This window comes from Centrocercus urophasianus, unplaced genomic scaffold, assembly GCF_019232065.1.
Source record: "Centrocercus urophasianus isolate 14NV4802_14NV808 unplaced genomic scaffold, USGS_Curo_1.0 seq_11, whole genome shotgun sequence".
Classification (NCBI taxonomy): Eukaryota; Metazoa; Chordata; class Aves; order Galliformes; family Phasianidae; genus Centrocercus; species Centrocercus urophasianus.
This window is the reverse complement of record NW_024884253.1, coordinates 52,495,751-52,516,821: the sequence shown is the minus strand read 5'-3', so window position 1 is coordinate 52,516,821 and position 21,071 is coordinate 52,495,751. Positions and strand designations below refer to the sequence as shown.

The 21,071-nt window shown below is 38.4% G+C and overlaps 1 protein-coding gene across 3 annotated transcripts; it reads left to right on the top strand.

Moving 5' to 3' along the window:
• Positions 1–9,096: 9,096 nt before the first annotated feature.
• On the top strand, positions 9,097–15,412 carry DSEL (dermatan sulfate epimerase like). Of its 3 annotated transcripts, none has more exons than XM_042808896.1 (2): positions 9,097–9,118; positions 10,514–15,412. In XM_042808896.1, exon 2 carries the CDS (start codon positions 11,580–11,582, stop codon positions 15,228–15,230), a length of 3,651 nt encoding a protein of 1,216 aa, XP_042664830.1. In that variant the 5' UTR covers positions 9,097–9,118; positions 10,514–11,579; the 3' UTR covers positions 15,231–15,412. The 3 variants fall into 3 exon arrangements, with proteins under 3 accessions (XP_042664830.1, XP_042664831.1, XP_042664829.1); XM_042808897.1 differs by lacking the exon at positions 9,097–9,118 and adding an exon at positions 9,867–9,931 and having other exon boundaries at positions 11,541–15,412; XM_042808895.1 differs by lacking the exon at positions 9,097–9,118 and adding an exon at positions 9,888–9,931.
• Positions 15,413–21,071: the final 5,659 nt, after the last annotated feature.

The window sequence follows — 21,071 nt, the reverse complement described above, 5'->3', positions numbered from 1 at the left end:
AGATCTTATTGTCCTTACAACTACCTGAAAAGAGGTTGTGGTGAGGTAGGTGTCAGTCTCTTCTCCCATGTAACTATTGATAGAACAAGAGGACATGGCTTCAAGACGTTCCAAGGAAGGCTTAGATTGGATATTAGGAAAAACTTCTGCAAAAGAGTGGTTAGGCCCTGAAACAGGCTGCCTAAGGAGGTGGTTGACTCTCCATCCTTAGGGATGTTCAAAAAATATGGAAATGTGATACTAAGGAAAATATCTTAGGGGGTAACATTGGTCATATGTGGACAGTTGGAATGGATGATTGTAAGCACTTTTCCAACCTTAATGATTCTACAATTCTATGATTCTATGATACAAACAAACCACTTTTACAGAGAATTGTCAGAAAAAAAGAAAAAGGAAAAAAAAACTCGGAGTAATTCTCTGCAATTTCTTTGTTACTTTTAATAGCAGTGTATGTCTCTTATGATTCTAATGAGCTCTTGGCTAACTGGAACTTGATTAGTGTTCTGGTTATATTGCAAAACTATGTGGATTTGAGAGAATGAAGAAGGGGTGCAGAGCTTACTAGCAACAGTTTTCTGCCTTCTTGGCTGCCAGAGGTAATTCTATGTTTGTAGGACTGGCATGGGTCAGTACAGGCAATTGAACTCATTTTGGTTTATGATGAGCTCTTTTTTGTATTTGAATTTGTTGCTGTCATGTGAACAGCTTGCAATGGATCTAGAGATGGAGACAGATTTATTTTTTTGTGGTAAAAAATTCTAAACCAGAAGTCCCATGTTCATTGACAATTAGAAAATACATCTATCAATTGCCAAGTTTTCTGGAAAAGCAAAGTATCAGAAATACATTAACTGCATAAACGTTCTCTGAAGCATTTGTTGCAGCATGACTCTCATGTTAAATGGATGAATATTTTTGTTCTTACATCTATTACCTTTCAGTAGTATCATTCAGAAAGCTCACTTGAGTGAATTTATTTTTCTGGGAATACATCAATCCTATGAATCAAAATGACACTTTTTATGTGTGCCAAGGATATTCATTGTATTTATCTGTATATGAAAGAAATATATTTACCATTTGAATTACAACACCTCCATATATTTATCTGTTACTTCTTAAAGCCTCACAAGCAAATCAAAGTTTTTATACTGTATTTGAATTGTTGATTTTAAAATGGCCTTGTAATGGTTACTTAGGTGGAATTCTGAATCATCCACAATAGTTAAATGAATCACTAGTGTACTCAGGGCCAACTCCAGGCATAGGCAGAAGAAGCAGTTGCCTAGGTAGCAAACTACAACGGACAGCTTAATTATACTCCCCTAGCTATGCCATGTTGCTGGAAAGCCACTCTGACTGGCTAAAACTGGTGAAAAGGTCAGGGTACATGGGCTAGAAGTTGCTGCTGCATGGAACTGGGGAAAAGGAAAAAGGCAGTAAGTCTGATGTGAAATTCTGCTGTCCCCGTTCAGCCTTGCCTCGTCTCCCTCTGTTTTATTGTTGAAGGAATGGCCTTACCTCCCTGGACTTAGAATGGCAACATTCACTTTTGACTATGTGGTGAGAGGTCTTGAGCTGGTTCTGAAAGCTGTTATGTTAGCAGAACAGAAAGCAATTTAACTGCCATTATAAGAAACCTATTTACATTACCTTTAAAAATGTCCGTTGTATTTTTCCACTTTCCCAGATGACTGAATGCCATATCTGATGTGATGAAAAATTCAAAGAATTTAAGACTTTTGAATTTTCTTGTTCGTTCCTATATTACCAAGTTTGACAATGTCTTTTGAGAGGTACATCTGGTCTTTATTAAATACTTCAAATTAGAGAGGATCCACCATTATTATTTGAAAAGCTCTTCCAGTCTTAATTATTACCAGTGTTAATAATGTATAACTTAACATCATTAAATTTTGAGCTTCAGGTTCCAACTATTTGATCATCTTATACCTCATGCTAATATAAAAACGCTCCAATAAAACTGTATGGTGATCTACAGACTGATCAACTTGCATCCTAATTTTAGCTTTCCAAAATTTAAATAGAGCCTTCACTTCAACATGGGTCAGCTAAGAACTATCTGCTGCCCTGAAGCACTATTCAAGCTCATTTTGAATGTATTAGTTTGGGTTTCAGAAGAAGTTGTTTCATTAATACAGCATGTTATCTATTCCAATCAGCTAAGGTTGTTACAGCTACCATGTGGTACTACACTGTGTTGTACAGACATAATCAATCTCTCTGGAAACATTTACAGCTGAAAGATAATGACAGCAAAGGCACTCAGAATAACAGAGTACATATGGAGAAAGCACTTCAATTATCAGGCAAAACTGTAATAAAAGTGGAACCTTCCCAAAATTTAGTTTTTACAAAAATCTGGGTTAAATCCAAAAGAACTGAATACTAACTCCAAAGGGAAAACAAACAAACAAACAAAAAAAAAAACAAAAACCAACCAACAAACAAACAAACAAAACCACAGAGTTCACTGTATTGCCTATAATCCAGACTAAGTAAATGAAATTAACTGGTTTATTGTTAGGATCTTAATATTTCTGCATCACTTTTTTCATATGAATTAAAAGAGGCCAGTGACAACATGTTCAACATTTAGCAAATTAAATATTAAAATTGACCTGCTTGAAAATGTTTTAAAATGTAATTTTGACAAATACTGGCAATACTGAGCTCTTACTTTAAAAGTCTCAATAGTTTCAAAATTTCTAGGTTCTCTGTTCTCAAATTGTTACGGTTTTATAACATGGTTTGAATATTTGGGATTTTTAACTTATTCTCATTCAGGAACAAACAAACAAACAAAAACAACATGAGAATTAGGTATGGAAGGATTCAGTCAGCTTCACAAAGGCTGTTATTGTTAAAGTAGTCTCAAAAAGAAGTGCTTTTTGTTAATTCCTGCTTCCAGATATGCACCATTTCAGGTGAACTAAACTAAGGAAAACTATAAAGCTGGGATATAATGTTCATTTTGCCAGCTGAGATGTTGTGATTTTGTGTTTGTTAGTTGTGATAAACCCTTATCCTGGAAAAAGAAAAAGAAAAAAAGAAAAAAAAAAAAAAAAGAGGAGATGGGAGATGGGTATAAACATAAACAACTGCACATGAAAAAGGCAGTAGATTACTCCTTTCCAAGTAACCCTCATTAATGCTAGTTTAAAGCACTTGTAGAGCCACATCTCTCCATTTAGTACAACTACTTCCTAGTAGTTGTGTCAAATCTAATGAGACTGTGAAAAGTAAGATACACCACTAAGTTGGATGAATGTGGCCTTCACTGTCAGCTAATCATTTAGGAATATTTAGGTAGAATGGGTTAAGTATTATGTAAATTCAAAGCACTGTGCTGCAAACTGTGATGTTTCACTTTAACCAGAGAGTTTGCCCATTTCACTGTAATAAAGAGTGAACTAATACATGCTACTCCAGCCCACACTCCTTTTAATGCAGTAATTTTTGTTCAAGTAAGTGCAGTGTTTGAATTCTTTGTAATCTAAATCATCTACATGGCTGTCTTAAATATTGTTTGGTTTATAAAAAGCAAAACTAGAAGATACTATTAATCACTACTGCCAACCTCAGTGTACCCATATGGGCTGTAATCTGAAGCTTTACAGTTTTTTTTAATGCTTCTAAAACTCTAAATATAAGCTTGTATATTAGTATAATGAATGGAACTACAACAAATATGCTTAGTTAAGATTTGTAGTTGTATTCTTTCACTATAATGACTAATTTAGTATCTCCTTAATCATATAAGTTGGAGACAAATGTGTAGATCATTATAGTTTTTATTTTCAGTCTTATGATTTAATGGCTACCCTGTAGGTTCTGCTTGTCCAGCACAAAGATTTTTCAAATATATTCCTCATGGGATGGGCCATATATTTAAAAATCTCTTTAAGCTAATTCTAATTTATGGGTGCTAACAAATAAGCATAATACATATTGCTAGTGGAAGGTGATCAGTGAAGGGGTACTGTTGATATAGGCCCAGATCGAAAGCTTACAAAGACAGGAGAAAGAAAAAAAAGCTATGTGCGTCACTGAATTTTCAGCAGTGACTGACAATATGAGGATTGCAAAGTTACAGCTGATGTATCTCTGCTAAAATAAAACATCCTGGATTTGCTGTATCAAAACCAAAGGATAGGTAGGTCCCTATGCATTGACTCTCCATGCATGACCTCAATTTGTAATCCACATGTAAAACATCATAGCAATATTATATAAAACTTATTTGTCTCACTAAATTCTGATGTTAAGCTCTCTGCACTACAGAAACATATATTTGATCATTCACATATCTAGTGAATATATCACGTTTCTTCAAAGCTTAATGCCGCGTGAAATGTGCTTTTATTTTATTTTGCTTGTTTGTTTGAGGGGGTGGCAAGAATTTATATAATATTAAGAGTTTCTGAAATGTCCAGACACTCGGGCAAGGAAAAGACAAGTCCTTCCTCCTTCAGTCTTTTGGTTCTGTTAACGTTAATTTGCCAACCTACTCTATTTAAATAAGGCATCATTTAAGGATTACAAAACAGCCATACAATCAGCAAGCCTTGAATACTCCAATGATTCCATAAATACAACATTGTTGGCAATAATTTCTACAGTTGATGACAAGTTTCCATGGTGAAAAATGTGCACCAGTCTAGCTCTGCACAGATGTTGTTCCAGTTAATGTGATTCCTTAAAATTTTGCACTGCATTGTGCTGATCTGCTGTTGGGAATCATCCTGAGGTCTCACTGCTGTGTACAATGTCATTCTTCACATATTTAAACCACTTCCACTAAAGGCTGTTTGATAAAAAAACATCACTAAAGTAAGTATAAACAGTTTCATTTACTTCATATGCAGTGTCTGAGATAGTTATGAATGGACTTAAAATTACTCCTCTAAACAGCTGGCATTTGTAAAATGCAGTTTCACAATCTACTTAAGCTGGCCTAAAACAGCGTAGCTCTGTTGTGTCTGTATGAGCAAAAATGTAGCAATGAGGCTGCCAATTCCTGGAACACAAACGGGCTGGCAGGAGCACACAGCTGGAAGAGGAGTGCAGAACTTTTGGCAGTAGCACCGTCCTGCATCTCTCTGCTGACAGTGACACCAGGCTGGAGTGATGCTCTGTCTTGCAGTGCTGGAGAATTCCAACTGAAAGAAGATACTGCAATACGGAAAAACAACAAACCCATCACCACCATCAGAAACGGTAACTTTCCTTCTTTCTGTTCTGCTTGTTAATAATAAGCAGGGCTATGTTATTTTTTTAGTGTTAATAAAATTAGGATATTCATGGGTTCATTTATTTATTTATTTGTTTGTTTGTTGCTTGCTTGCTTGCTTGTGTTTTTTTTTTTTTTGATGTGGCTTTTGCTTAGTTACAACTGTTAAGTAAATATGAAAAATTGAACATGAGCCATCAGTGGGCACTTGCATCCTGAACTGCATCAAAAGAGGGGTGGCCAGAATGGGGAGGGAGGTGATTATTCCCCTTAGTCTTCCCTCATGAGGTCCCATCTGGAGTACTGTGTCCAGGCCTGGGGCATTCAGCACAGGAAGGGTGTGGAACTTTGCAGCAGATCCAAAGGGTCACAAAGATGATGAGATGACTGGAGCATCTCTACTATGAAAAAAGGTTGAGGGAGTAGGGCTTGTTTAGCTTAACCAAGGCTCCAGGGAGATCTCACTGTGGTCTTCCAGTATTTGAAAGGAGCTTGTATGCCAGAGAGGGACCAGATAGTGATAGAACAAGGAGGAGACAACAGAACAAAAATGAACGGAACTAATAGAGAGGAGATTTCTGTTAGATGTTAGGAGAAGTTCTTTACTCAGAGGGTGGTGAGGCACTGGCACAGGCTGTCCAGAGAAACTGTGAATGTCTGTTCCATAGAGGCACTCAAGATCAGGTTGGATGGGTCCCTGGGCAGCCAGATCTGGTAGGATCATGGCAGGAGGGCTGGAACTGGATAGTCTTAAAAGTTCCTTCCAATCTAAGCTATTATCTGACTCAATGACTCTATGAAATGCATTTTAATATAAACAGAATTAAAAATGACCTGTTAGAGCAGTACCACCACATGCTGTCTTGCTCCTCTGTGTGTGTGTGTGATCTACAGTCTGTTTCCCCTTTACTCACTCAAATCCCAAAACATTGGAATTTAGATGTGTTAACTGTTTATACTATACAGTTTACATTCATAAATTTTCATCAGCAACTTCAGATTTCTCCCTCCAAAAATGCCTGGTTAGTCGGTACTGTAGCTTTTAATTATGTTTCAGCTATGTGTGGTTACAGAGAGAGAAAGAGAACTTGGATTTAGTAAAAGTCAGTGTCACAGGCTGAGACAGATATGAGGAACCGACCCCTGTCCTGGAAAGGCACTTCATTCCAATATCCATTTGCTGGAGAATGTGTGAGCTATGCCAGGGAGTTCTCCTTTCTGATACAGTTAATACATTTACGCATGTATGTTTCTCTGTGTGATTATATTAATGAAAATTAACATGATTTTGACTTTAAATTTAGGAGTTTATGTACTTTTGCTACTTGAGGAATTAGGTAGAAGTTTCAAGAGTCCACCATTACCACACATTTTATTATCTCAGTTCAGATCCTACCTAAACTACTTAGCTCTTTTCATGTATATACATCAAGTTTCATATTTGAACTTTCGTATTGTTATTCTTTGACAATGCCAAATATTTACTTGCAATCCAATTATCCTACTCTTCATTCATCTGTTAGCACTTGGCCTGGAGTCAGGCAAGATAGTAGCACTAGCATTTACAAGATCACTCAAATGGTTGCTTGTAGTATCCATGCAAAATGCAATCCCTGTATCAGTACACTAGAGCATATCTCCAACAATGATCCAATGTTATATCTAGAAATGACAGCAAGGTCACTTCCCCATGTGTCAAAACCGATTTTTTTGGTAGATATTTGATTTTTTTTTTTTCATGATAAGAATGACAGTCATTCTTCACAGATGAAGAATATTTCAAATTTCATGAATATACTGCAAAGAATATACTGCAATTTGGTGCCAGGTGCTCAGTGTTTCCACTAAACAAGAAGAACAAGAAGTAATTTGCTTTCACAATTAACAATTGTTCTGAATGTAACCCTGATTTTACTGGTCACTCCTCAAACGGTACTTTGCAACCAGCTATAGCAGAATGCTTTTTCAGCCTCATTTCATGGAAAAGAAGGTTACAACTCGTGATCACTATTCGTAATTACCTTAAACCAGTTCCTCTGAAGTTTAGTCCACTTAATTGTTTCTCTTGGATTCACGAGTTGCTGCTTTGTGTTTCTGTTTTTTTCCCCCCTCTATCCTTCAGTTGTAGTGTAGTAATTATGCGTGTCTGCTGTCTATTGGAAATTGCTAGCAGAAAAAAATAACTGAATATTAGTTGCAACACATTTGTTATTTTCTCATGATATTTCTCTGTCTCTCATTATGTTACCCTCAAAGCACCTGCCCAAAAAGCTGGAAGGTTCTCAGTTGAACATTCCCACAAAGTACTGAGTGACTATGGGAGGCTCTTCATTTACAGCTGCTCCCAAGCTTTCAGACATCCTGTAAAACTAAGGAACACCACAGTGAAAGCTGAACTTTGAACATGGAAGCAGTAAAGTCAGTTCTGTATCTATAAATGATTCTAATTATGTAACAGCCAGAGTCTCCTGCAAGTTTATCAGGCAAGAGTGCTTTCTTGATATCCCAACAGCAGTAAAGGAACTGCTCTTTTTCTTTTGAAAAAGACAGAAAGTAAGAAGGTTTCACTTGATGAAATTATACTTTGTTAATGATATTCTTGCTTTGCCATTTTTTTAAGCAGAAAATTAGTCTTAATTTTTCTGCTAATGCAACATCTCTGACTGTGTGAAAGAGATTCAACAGAAAAAAAAAATCGCATGCCTTACAAATGCCTTCACTGCCTTTTTAAGAATACTCTGTCAAAATGGTATCATTTCTGAATATACGGGGCAGTCAGTAATTTATTTTTTTCATGTTTCTCCATAAGTATCACACTGAAATTCAATGCTGTTAATGTGAAAAATCTCAGCATAGATGCCACAGATAAGGGATCTTGGGAGAGCTTTAGTATGGTTTTAATCTAAGAAAGGTCCCCCACGTGTTCTGCTCCTTGGGATTACTTGACAATTTACAGAAGTCATTCTCTGAGACTTAATGTATTGCAGAATGGGTCAGCCTTGGAGGGGGAAGAAGAAAAAAAACAACAAAAACCATAACAGATACAATGCAAGACATAATGGGAGCAAAGGGAAAAAGGGTTTTGATGATTCCACTTGTAGTGTTTCTCAATGTTTCTACTATCTTAAAGAGGAAAGCAGACTCTTGCTAATTTAGTTTTACCTTTCCTCTCCTCCTGTAATAACTTCCTCAGTAGTTAGCATGAAATGGCAGAATGTTTGCTGTTTCAAGTTCAGGGCAATATATGCTGATCTTTGGTCATTATGTAAATTCCTTCTGATGGAAGCATAAGATCCAGGCAATAATCAGTAGTTTTTCCTCCTAAGCAAAGGTCACGTCTAAAGGATTAGGATGATGTCAGATGTAGTTTATAACCAATGTGCGCAATTTAATAATGCAGTCATTCTAAGATGCTCTCTGTGGTGCAAGGAAACAGAATTGGCATCCATGATGCGTGACCATTCCGTTTTCATTTCAAAACAGAAAAGGCAGTTGCACTTTTAAGTATTTCTTAATTTGCTTAATTTATAGCTAAGACTTTGCAGGGAGAAAAGTTAAGAATCCAAGTTATGCCTTGGAAGAAGCAGTGAAGCAGAAGTTCTTGGGTTAACGAAAGCACACATGCTTTGAAGTACGGTTTACAAACCCAGTAATTGGAAACATATTAAACATATCACTTCTCCTAGAAAGTACAGCCTACCGGAGCAGGGCTGGCACGGCACTGTGCGGATGACACAGCCCGAAGGTTCGGCAGGCCGCCACCAGCAGCGCGAGGAGCGCTGCGAGCCCGACAGCGGCGTTACCGCTCCGAAGCGCGGACACCAAGGAGCGCTGCCCATCAGAATCTGCGGGCCCCACACCGTGAGTTGCGAAGCAAAGGTTTCCTACGTACCACTACGGCTTTATGCCGTACTTCAGAAGCCTTCTGCCCAAGCTGAAGGAGAGCCATTTTAGTGTCTCGCATAAAATAAACCGTCTGTGACGGGAGGTACTTGCAAAACGCGGGACCCCTCCAACAGGCGGATGCTGCGCATCTCCGTGCTTCCTGAGGCACTTTTACGCATTTATTTCTCCCTCATAAAGTTGCGAGCTGCACATCAGACGGCTCCCCCCGCCCTCCTACCCACCTGCTCCCCCCAACCCGAGCCCTCCCTCCCCGCGGACTCGGGGGAGCCGCCCGGCCCCGCCTCCCCCCCACCATCCGCCGCTCCCGGGCCCAGCCCCCCCGCTCGGGCCCCGGCCCTGCCCCCGGGCGCGCCCGCCGCGCTCCGCTCTGCCGGCAGCCCGCTGCCGAGGCGTAGGGGCGGCGGTGGCATCGCGGTGGCGCGGGGCTGGGCTGGGCGCGGCGGCAGCCTCACGCAGTCGCAGGGAAGAGAGCGGCCAGGAGCGCCGGCGGAGCCGGGGTGCGCTCGCCGCGGAGGGCCGGCGGATTCCTGCTCCGCGGCAGGGCTCCGCCGAGCGCGCCGCCTTCCAGCCGCAGTGACATCCCCGCAGCGCTCCGCGAGCCGCCGGAGGAGGGTCAGCCCCGAAGTTGCGGCCAGTCCGGGTGAAAAGTAGCGGCGAGGCGGAACGGGCCGCGGCCGAGCCGAGAGGGGAACGGTGCAGCGCCTCGCCACCACCGGTGCGGTGGCTGGCTCGGCGCCTCGGCCCCCGCCCGCACGGACAGCGCCGCGGGTAAGTCGGGCTGAAGCCGCGCGGGGGCAGACGCGAGGAGCCGGGCCGAACGGGGCGCCCGTACCCGCCGCCCAAACTTGCTCAAGTTGTGCGGCCCCGGGGCGGCGGCGCGGCGCGGCGCGGCCGGCTCCGGGCGCCCTCTGCTGGCCACGGCGTGGCGCAGCGGGCGGCCGCGGGGCTGTGGCGGTCAGGGGCGATCGGCTCCCGGCGGGCATCCCGGCCCCGCAGTGGTTTGTTGGGGATGCGAGCTCCGCTGGCTTTTGGTGGTGTGTTCTCGGTGTCGTTTATTGGGTTTATTGGGTTAATGTGGCAGCATGACGGGAAAATGTGCCCTGAGTCTTGGGAGTCGCGCAGGGAAAGGTGGAATAACGAGAGTTGAGGTCACCAGTGTGAATTTCCATTTTGACAAAGAGAAATGTGAAATTTTGAAAATGCCCCTTTTTAATTAAATTTCTTTGGGAAAAGAGAAAAAAATGCATTAACCCTCAACTTCCCCGAAAACATTATCAGTTCCCTGTGACTGAATAGTCTGTGTTCTGACACCTGCATAGCTTCAGAGAACTTCTGTTTGTGTTTCCACAGAAAGAACCAACATGCAAAAAGGAAGGAAAACCAAAACTGCTCTTTTGGCAGAAAAGCATTGGCTTTCAGCTCCTTTCATATGTTTTTGTTTTGCTTCGTAATGGGAGGAGCAGGATTCTTTGAATCATTGAGTCAAAATTTGGGCAGCATTGGCTGAAGATGAGATGAAAGAAGACTTGAATATATGTCGATACTCCCTGACTGTTAATTCAGACAAACTTTTTACTAACGGAGGGGAATAGTGGTTAAAAGCACCACGGACTCATTTAAAGGAGCTGATGAATGATTTCTGCCCTTTTTCTTTTTTTTTTTTCTTTTTTTTTTTTTTTTTCTTTTTTTTCTCACTCTCCCACGAGTCCTAAGAAAAAGATAAAGAATGTGTATACAAACTGAGATAAGGGGAAGGCTGAAGAAAGTAGCTTCCATTTTTGAATCTTTTTCAAGTGCTGTAAATTCCTTAAATAATTAAATTCACCAATTCACCATTCAATTGTTTTGAATAAATTATATATTTTTTTTTGTGATCAGTGTTTTTTTTTTGTTTGTTTTGTTTTGCTTTTGTTTTTGTATTTTTTTTTCTGTTTTATTTTTTTGGTCAGTTCTAAAAGTGGAATTTGACCTGATTGAAAACTTTAACACAGAAAACGTGTGGCTCTGATTCCTGTTTTCAAATGGAGGTTTTCAAGTTACCAAGAGATAGCATTCCAGTTTCTTCTTGTGTCTTGTCATCCTGTGTTTGTATGCATATCTTGGAGATTTTACTTTTTCCCTGGTTTTAGTATACATGCTGTGGTGTTGTATTTGAGAAAAGTGTGAACAGAAGGCACCTGAGATTTAATTTCTTGGCAGATTCGTTGACTCGTTATTCCAGTGTCATAGTTCACATTACAAGTAATCCGAGTAACTGTTAGAATGTGCAGTAAAACTAAGTCTTTTGTCTTAAGAAAAAAAAAAAAAAAAGCCTTAAGATGTTCATGTTTATACTGACTGGATCAAAGCTTGATATCTGAATGTTATGTTTTGTTAGGAAATGCATGCCGGGGGAAGAGGAGCTGCTTAATGGATCATGGCTCTGATGCTTACAGGGCATACCTTATTTCTAGCATTAATGATGTTTGCTGTCTTCACTTTTGAAGAATCTGTAAGCAATTACTCTGATTGGGTGACTTTTATGGAAAATATAGATCAATATGAGAAAGAGAATCTTGGTAGTCTTGGTGCTGAGCAGAAGCTGAAAAAAGCAGTTCTTCATCCAAGCTTGTATTTTGATGCTGAAGATGTCCATGTGTTGAGGCAGAAAGCTCACACAAGCCATTCACACATATTCAGAACCATCAGGAGTGCAGTGACCGTTATGTTATCCAACCCATTGTACTACCTACCTCCACCCAAACATGTTGATTTTGCTGCAAAGTGGAATGAGGTTTACGGTAACAATCTGCCACCTCTAGCATTTTATTGTTTGCTTTGCCCTGAAGATAAAGCTGCATTGGATTTTACTGTGGAGTATATGGACAGAATGGCTGCTTACAAGAACTGGTTGGTTGAGAGCGCGCCTGGTGATGAAGTCCCACTTGGCCACTCCCTAACAGGATTTGCCACTGCTTATGACTTCCTCTATAATTCACTGGAAAATGTGAGAAGACAAAAATACCTGGAGAAGATACGGTCTGCAAGCAAGGAAATGTTTGAGTACTCAAAGGTTCGTTCCTGGGGAAAGCAGCTTCTTCACAATCACCAAGCAACCAACATGCTCGCTTTGCTTACTGGAGCTTTAGTGACTGGTGTGGACAATGGATCTCAGGCAAATATTTGGAAACACACTGTTGTTGATGTGATGGAGAAAACAATGTTTCTGCTCAGTCACATTGTAGATGGGTCTCTGGACGAGGGAGTAGCTTATGGGAGTTACACTGCTAAGTCAATAACACAGTATGTTTTCCTGGCACAGCGACACTTTGGTATTAACAACTTGGAAAATAATTGGCTCAAAATGCACTTTTGGTTTTATTATGCCACCCTATTACCAGGCTTTCAAAGGACTGTGGGGGTAGCAGATTCTAATTACAATTGGTTTTATGGTCCTGAGAGCCAGCTGGTTTTCTTGGATAAGTTTGTCCTGAAGAATGGAGCTGGCAACTGGCTGGCACAGCAAATTAGAAAACACAGACCCAAAGATGGACCAATGGTGCCATCCACTGCACAGCGGTGGAGCACTCTGCACACCGAGTTTATATGGTACTCTGCTGAAATCACTCCTCAACCACCTCCTGACTACGGCACTGCTAAAATGCACGTGTTTCCTAACTGGGGAGTTGTTACTTATGGGGCTGGATTGCCAAGCAGTCAGACAAACACGTTTGTGTCCTTCAAGTCTGGAAAGCTTGGTGGACGAGCTGTTTATGATATCGTCCACTTTCAACCATATGCCTGGATTGATGGATGGAGAAGTTTTAATCCTGGACATGAGCATCCAGATCAGAACTCTTTCACTTTTGCTCCCAATGGGCAGGTGTTTGTATCTGAGGCTCTCTATGGACCTAAACTCAGCCACCTGAACAATGTCTTGGTGTTTGCCCCATCTCCTACGAGCCAGTGCAATCAGCCTTGGGAGGGACAGCTTGGTGAATGTGCCCAGTGGCTGAAGTGGATTGGTCATGAGGTTGGAGACTCAGCTGGGGAAATTATAACAGCCTCCCAGTCTGGGGACATGATGTTTGTGAGTGGGGAGGCAGTGTCTGCTTACACATCAGCAATGAAATTGAAAAGTGTGTATCGCATTTTGCTGCTTTTAAATTCTCAGACCTTGTTAGTAGTAGACCACATCGAGAAGGAGGCAGACTCTCCTGTTAATTCAGTCAGTGCCTTTTTTCATAATCTTGACATTGATTTTAAATATATACCTTATAAATTTAAGAACAACTACAATGGAGCTATGATGGATGTGTGGGATGCCCACTACAAGATGTTTTGGTTTGATCATCATGGGAGTAGTCCTGTTGCTAGGATACAAGAGGCAGAACAAGCTGCTGAATTCAAAAAGCGATGGACTCAGTTTGTAAATGTTACCTTTCCGATGAAAAGCACTCTTACAAGGATTGTTTACCTTTTCTATGGCCCTTATGTCAATGTTTCTAACTGCAGACTCATTGATAATGTAAAGTCTGGATTTCAGATATCACTTAGTGTCAACGGCACCGAAAATACTGTTTCTGTTGTGACTGATCATCAGAATTTAAAGGCCAGGTTTGATTACTTGGGATTTGGTGGTTTTGCCAAAGTTGTTCATGAAAACAAAGTGACTAAGTTTGGTCTAGGTACTGAATCTGTGGAAAAATTGATTAAAAATAATAGGGCAGTTTTGCCATTTGGATTCAAAGTGAACATAATTGCAGGGTTAATTTTAGGTGTTAGTTTAGTCATACTGGCCTTTCAGTGGCGGTTTTACATATCCTTCGGTAAAATGTTGCGTTGGATCCTGATACTGGTTATTGCACTGTGGCTTATTGAACTGGTTGATGTATGGAGCATGTGTACTCAGCCAATCTGTGCAAAATGGAGCAGTGACTTGACAAGGCTAGAACACGATGAAGGCAATAAAGCCAAACAATTAGAAGGGACTCCCATTGTTTTTCCAGATGTTATAATTACTTCACTTCCCGCTTCTGGTGCAGAAATTTTAAAACAGCTGTTCTTTAACAGCAGTGACTTCCTATATATGAGGATACCTACAGCCTATCTAGAAATTCCTGAGAGCGAATTTGAAATTGATTCTTTTGTAGATCCATGTGAATGGAAGGCTTCTGATGTTCAGAATGGGCATTTCCATCTTCTCAAGGGATGGCTCCAGTCTCTAGTTCGAGACACAAAATTACATTTACAAAACATTCAGTTATATGAAGCCAGCAGAAGTAAAATTACTCAGCATTCTGCCATAAGCAAGGACAAAAAGAAAAGATCCAAAAAGAGAGAATCTCTGTCGGAGCAAAGAAGTAGGGCAAGAGTGAGTCAAGATAAAGATGCTGAATATATTAGGGAATTGAGGAGACACCTTGTTTATTATCCTAATGCACGACCTGTGCTTAGTTTAAGTAGTGGGAGCTGGACGTTAAAGCTTCCCTTCTTTCAGGAAATCCTAGGACCATCAATGAGAGCATTATATGTAGTAAGAGACCCACGGGCATGGATATATTCAATGCTGTACAAAAATAAGCCAAGCCTTTACTCTTTGAAAAAGGTACCACAGAGCTTATCTGCGATGTTTAAATGGGAAAATGGTAAAGGAAAATGTAGTATCAATGAAGGCTATGCCTTTGAATACGAATCATTAAGAAAAGAATTTGCAAACTCTAATTCAAATGCTGTTTCTGTGTTGTCCCATTTATGGCTAGCAAACACAGCAGCAGCACTGAGAATAAATGGAGACCTGCTGCCAACAAATTATCTGATGGTCAAGTTTGAAGATATTGTGAGCTTTCCTCAGAAGACAACTGAAACAATTTTTGCCTTTCTTGGTATTCCTCTTCCTCCTGCTAGCTTAAACCAAATATTATTTGCCACTTCCACCAGTCTTTTCTATCTTCCTTATGAGGGGGAAATTTCACCAAGTAGCATTCATGCCTGGAAGAGAAACATGCCCAAGAAAGAAATTAAACTGATTGAAGATACCTGTTTTTCTCTAATGGAACACTTAGGATACCCAAAATTTGTAGAATAAACGCTGCTGGTCAGCAGAAATTTGCACTAGTCATCTCTGACTCCCAATTTGTGGATAAATATTAGAGAAGTTTGTTTATTCTTGTAAAATGTGTACAGTCTGCTACTTTCAGAGAAATTATTTTAAGAAAAATATAGTTGTTCTTGAAGGTGTGATTTTTGTTATTATTATTTTTAAACTTGTAACTGCTTTTGCTGCCTTTGGAAAAGAAAAGAAAATTGGGAAAAAAAAAAAAAAAAAAAAAAAAAAGGCTGTGTGAACCTTTATGGAACTACCAGCTGAGGACTCTATAGCTCAGGGGATAAGTAATAGAATATGGAGCTTTTTACCTCCAGCTCACCAGTTTTACTCCAGTCCAGGTGGTTAGTTCCCAGAAGTACTTGCTATCTGATGTTTGTGTGATGGCTTATATGAAATTAAACTGGTGGTATTGGCCCAGCTCCCAGTGATGATAATTAACCCCTTCTGACAGGTTTGCTGAGACATTCTGTCTCACTGATCACTACAGTGGTGCAAAATAAATGTAAAAATAAAAGTAAGCTGAGGTGTAAGGCTGTTGAGCACCCCTTCAGTGGGTGAAAACAGCCAGAACATTTGAGTGAGTTTAGTTCCTTATCTGTGACCTCAGCAGACATGGATATTAAATATAATTGTATGATATGGTTTCTTCAGCTCAGAGGTATGGCACTTGTATTGGGTTTTGTGCTTTGACTAAAGAGAAGACTTTGTTCTCCACTCCTGATAATACAGTATCTTTCATGAACCTGAAGTAAACTGCCCGGAAAAAAGGAAATTGGACAAAAATCTAAGAAGACAAGAAGATATCCTCAACTATCAGTTAAATGTGTAGTTTGACCTGCCTCAACCTGGATCAATTTTGAGGGTTGTTAGCATCTTGGCACCACATGCTGCTTTATCCTATACTTCTTGCCTAAGAAGTTCTATAAGGATCTTCTTGAATGAGACTTTTCCATCCTTTTTTTGTAAAGCATTTCTCTGATGATTCTTGTGCATAATTTCACTGAGGCCAGTGCAAATATTTGATGTCAGTGTCAGTGGTCTGTTGTTACTGTCTGCATAAAATGGAAATCTAAGATTTAGAAAATCTTAAATAAATCTCCAGGTCTGCGTTGCTGAGGGGTTTGCTTTTCTGTATGATATGTTTCTGAAGAACAACCATTGTTAATCTCAGGTCTCCCCTCAGAGAATGGAGAAATCTGAAACTCATTTCACTCTCAGCCACCTCATGTTTGAGTGATTCACTGCAGTAAAATATCTCAAAATATCTCAAAAGTTGCCTGTTAATGTTTGCTGGTTTTTTTTTGTTTTGTTTTGTTTTGTTTTTTGTTTTTTTAATCATGACAAGTTTCTTTTACATGGTGCTGTAATGCAGTATTGGTTTGGAAACAGATAGGCTTGATTGGATAAATGTTTATTCATCACAACTTGTTTTCTTCTTGAGTCACAGTCTTTGTTTAGCACATCCCCATTAAGAAAAAGCTTAATTTCCTAAGGATTTCTTTTTTAATGTATGCAAACAGTAAATGTCTGCAGATGTGTAAAACAGATCACAAAGGGACATCTATTTCCTTTACCACTTGTTTTCTATTACGTATAGGATTCTCTTGAAATATGCTTCCTTTGGTTTGTGGGAGCTGAGTTCAGAACTTTGGATTACTATGCTGAAATATGCGTGTAGATATCATTAATTTGGGTGATAACCGTAAGATGAAATCAAAAGTTTAGTGAGTATTTTTGTACAGAATACAGATACCCTTTCTGATTTATAAAATATAAATGCGTTCTTGCCTTTCCTTTCAGGCTTAGTGCTGTGTCCCTGTCTTACCCCACTGTCTTGTTCTGTTCTTACATACATATCATATTCTTTGGAGCATGTAGTGATGTCTCATCATGACCTAGATAGAAGTAATTCTTTTCCTTCCAATCATTTGTATGTTGAATTGGGTCTCTAGCACGATAATCCCACTGATATTTGATTTCCTACTATCATTTTCTTATATTGGCTTTTCTCTGAATCCATTTTTAATTGTATGTTTAAAAAAAAAAAAAAAAGAACTATTATTGTCCGTACCATTTTTGTGCTTGACAGAATAAGTTTCAGCATTTGCCTTTTATTTTCTAGAGTGATTTACACTCTAGAATTGGAACAAACAAACAAACAAACAAAAATTTATCAAATGTTTAAAAGCAACTGTAGATAAGAACTAAGGATGACTGTGTATTTTTGAAAGTAAAAAGAGACCTTTAAATCCATTCTTGAAGTGTCATGATAGCCTATAAGCCTACTTCTTATTTGTTTTTGAGGAGTTCAGGTGGAGAGGATAATCTCTCAGGAAGGTCATTCATGCTTCCTTTGGAATACAGGTTATCTCAGGCATTTATGTTCATAATACATACCATTGCTGTCATTTCTTTATTTTAGGAGTTACTTCTTTCCTCTACTTTACAGGGTCAAAGAATGCATCATATATCATTCAGATTTGGATGCAGTGTGTGTTCGTTGTACACATTTAATAAGATAAGAGAACTGTGTTCTCTATTTTTGGATCTTGTTGTGAGGGCAAATGTATTAAAATAATTATGGTAAAATATGTAGAGGGAAAGGCAGTGTCTTTGATAACAACAGGGTAGGAATACCTGGGGCATGTCAACTCTCCAGTTGTTAATAAAAAAAATGTATTTATTCAGTTTTAGATGATACACTGCTTAAGAACTTCACTGAAGTTAGTACCAGACAGGAGTTAACTCAGCCATGGAGTTGACTGTCTATTGAAGTTGTGGCCTTGTAACTGCATGAATGGCAACATGAGCCTATGAAACATGCTCATGGTAGAAGAGAATACCTATTCAAATCTTGAGACTTTGCAAAATAAGTGTCAGTTACAGCATCCATTTTATTTGTGAATAAAGTTTACAGTAGTGATATGATATACTGTGAAGGTCTGGTGATAAATAAATAAACTTATTTTAGTTTCTAGTTTTTTAGTTTCTCAATTAAAGCATAAATTTTAATTTTAAATCTGTGCTGATCTCAAATCAGATTGATTATTAAACAAACTTCTTTCTGTATACAAGCATTCCTGTAGTCTCATGTGGCTTTGTGTATGAAGAACATGAATGCAATTTTATAATCTGAAGTGATTCTATGGGTGTACGGTTATCCTTAAAATTCTTTTCAGTCACTTGCATCCAGAGGAGAAATGGATGGAGACTTTAGTCTCATACTTCTCCATATATTATAGCTCCAGAATTTCAGTGACAGTTGAGAATTAATGTCAGACTTCTTTTGAAAAGCATGTCTATATAAGTGTGCTGAATTGATGAGTGTTGTAGTGTTTTCAGTTACAATTCAAGAAAACACTCATGATAATAGTCTCAATATTTTATCTTAACTTTACTATTTTTTTCTCCCTGGTTAAATGGTGATAATTGTTTGTACTATATTGCAGGTTGAACTCTCCAGTTAGGAGAGAGCTACAATTTTGACATAAATTAAACAGGATGACTTTACTTAAATGTGTATCTCAGAATCTCCTTTGGAAGCCTAAGGAAAATAAACAACAAGGGATATATTTCATCTGTTTACATACGTTGTAACTAAGTAACATTGGCCTTGGGACCAATGCACATGGGTCTTGTCTATTCAGAGTTCTATCAAACTGCGTATCTGTAGTCGCTGAACACACTTGAATGCTTTTATTGTCCCAGTGAAGGATTTTCCAAGAGCAAAATCTGTGAAGATGTGTCTCAGTTTCATGGGCAGGTTGATTCCCTTCTCCCTCTTAGCATGCAACTTGCATTCAGCTCTTCACCAAAATTTATGTTTGAACAGTTAGTTTGCAGGATCCAGGGTTGAGTTGCTGGACAAGATCCTCAGTTGTATGTAAAATGTACAACACAACTCGTTTGTCACTGAAATACTATTATGGTAGTGTTAAAATGCAAAACAAAAATGTATTTCAGGTTTCATAAATTTATTAATAACTACTTTATGAAGTATGGATCTGACTTATTTTTCTAACCATAAAAATTGTTTCATTTGCAGTTTGGACTGATGTGACTGTCTTGGTTCTGCTTGACAGTTATTTCTAGTGTTAGTCTTGGTGGTACTATTTCTTTGACAAACATCATATATATATATAATATGGAATGCAATAGTGTATTTGCTCAATAAAATGGAAGCTCACAGTTCACAGTTAAGAATAAAAATATGGTACATCCATATTTCTTTAAGTTAAAAAGATTAGGAAGAGGCCCATATGTTGGAGTCTATGTGTAGGTATATTTTATAACTAGAATATGTAGTATTTATTTTACAGGACTTAGAAGTAATTTATCTTTTTTTTTCTTTATTTACATAAAATTATTTCTGTTAAGAGGATAAGTACAGGATCCTAACATTTCTATGATGAGGACATCATAATGATTCTTTTTTTTTTTTTTTTTTCCCTGAACTTCATTTTAGGTTTGGTTCAGAGTAAAACCTTTTTTTAAATCCAAACATGAAGGGACTCTCTTCTGAACTGACATTCTGTTTGAAATCTCTTGTAGTCTCTGATTCCATTTCATTGAATTTCTGTACGGAACATCATTTAATACAAGATCAAATCTCTAAATTCTAAGCTATTCAGATCTGGACCATAAGTAGAATGGTGCCTTGCTGACCTCAGTGAATGTTTTGACATGACTTCAACAAGGCCAAAATAACTATCCTAAATATTTATTTCTGGAAGGAACTATACAACATTTATTCACTAAATGTCTCTAAATCATTCTTTATTACAGAGACAATATTGGCTGCTTTCAAAATGTAAAGGATTATTTGTCTTTGGAATTTTTCCATCTCATGTAAATAAATTTTACTTTCTAGAGAATTATCATCTACCTTGCCTGAATATTTCAAAACATCAGAAATGTAATACTCAAGGCCAGGGTGGATGGCGCCATGTGCAATTTGGCTCCTACAACAGGAGTTTTGGAACTATATTATTGTTAAGGTCTCTTCAAAGATAAGTGATTCTTTGATTCTATCATTCAAATGATCAAGCAAAATTACTTAATATTAGAAGAGAAAATTAAATTCATTTTAACAGTATGAAAAATTGTGTTGTAACTATAATCAAAGCTACTCACGTTATTCTTATAAACTCATTAAAGTAGATAAAGAAACAAATGTATTCAAAAAATATATGAAACAGGGTTTCAAATATCTGGACTTGGATTTCTTTAGTCAGGAAAAAAATTGCTAATATAATAATATTCACTATTTTCACTATTTTCTGTGCTGTCAGAAAATATTTAAGAGTGGGAAAGTACTGTTTCACATTACTAAAATAATACTATTTTAATTAAACTATACATCTCTTAGAGCTAACAATATGCTAGGATTTATATGTAATGTAAGAAGAAGTCTGACTTTATTCACACCTGTCTAAACAGAAAATAATTTCTGAAAGATTTTTCATTTCTCTGATAAAACCTAAACACTTAGTTTATTCTTTTTACTGAGGATGATACTGTTGTGTTTTTAAAAACATGACCCAAATTAATCTGATGTTACATTAGGTAATTTAACTGTGGGTCTAAATGAGGAGTCTTGCTACTCTAGAATCAATGTAGAATTAGTGTCACCTTCAGAAGGTAATCAGACACTATTTTCTGTAAATCCTCAAAAGCTGTTGTTGATTAAATTCTTTACTTTAGCTGCCTGCTGAAAGATCTCAAGTAAAATAGGGTTAATTTAGGTTTAAATGTGTATGATCTTACTTCTAAGTAGATTTCTGCATCTGAGCATTCCTAGTGCATACACTGTCCACAGAA

Bases quoted from the DNA above. Each gene is read 5' to 3' on its own strand.
- DSEL (XM_042808896.1), top strand. From the start codon at position 11,580: ATGGCTCTGATGCTTACAGGGCATACCTTATTTCTAGCATTAATGATG.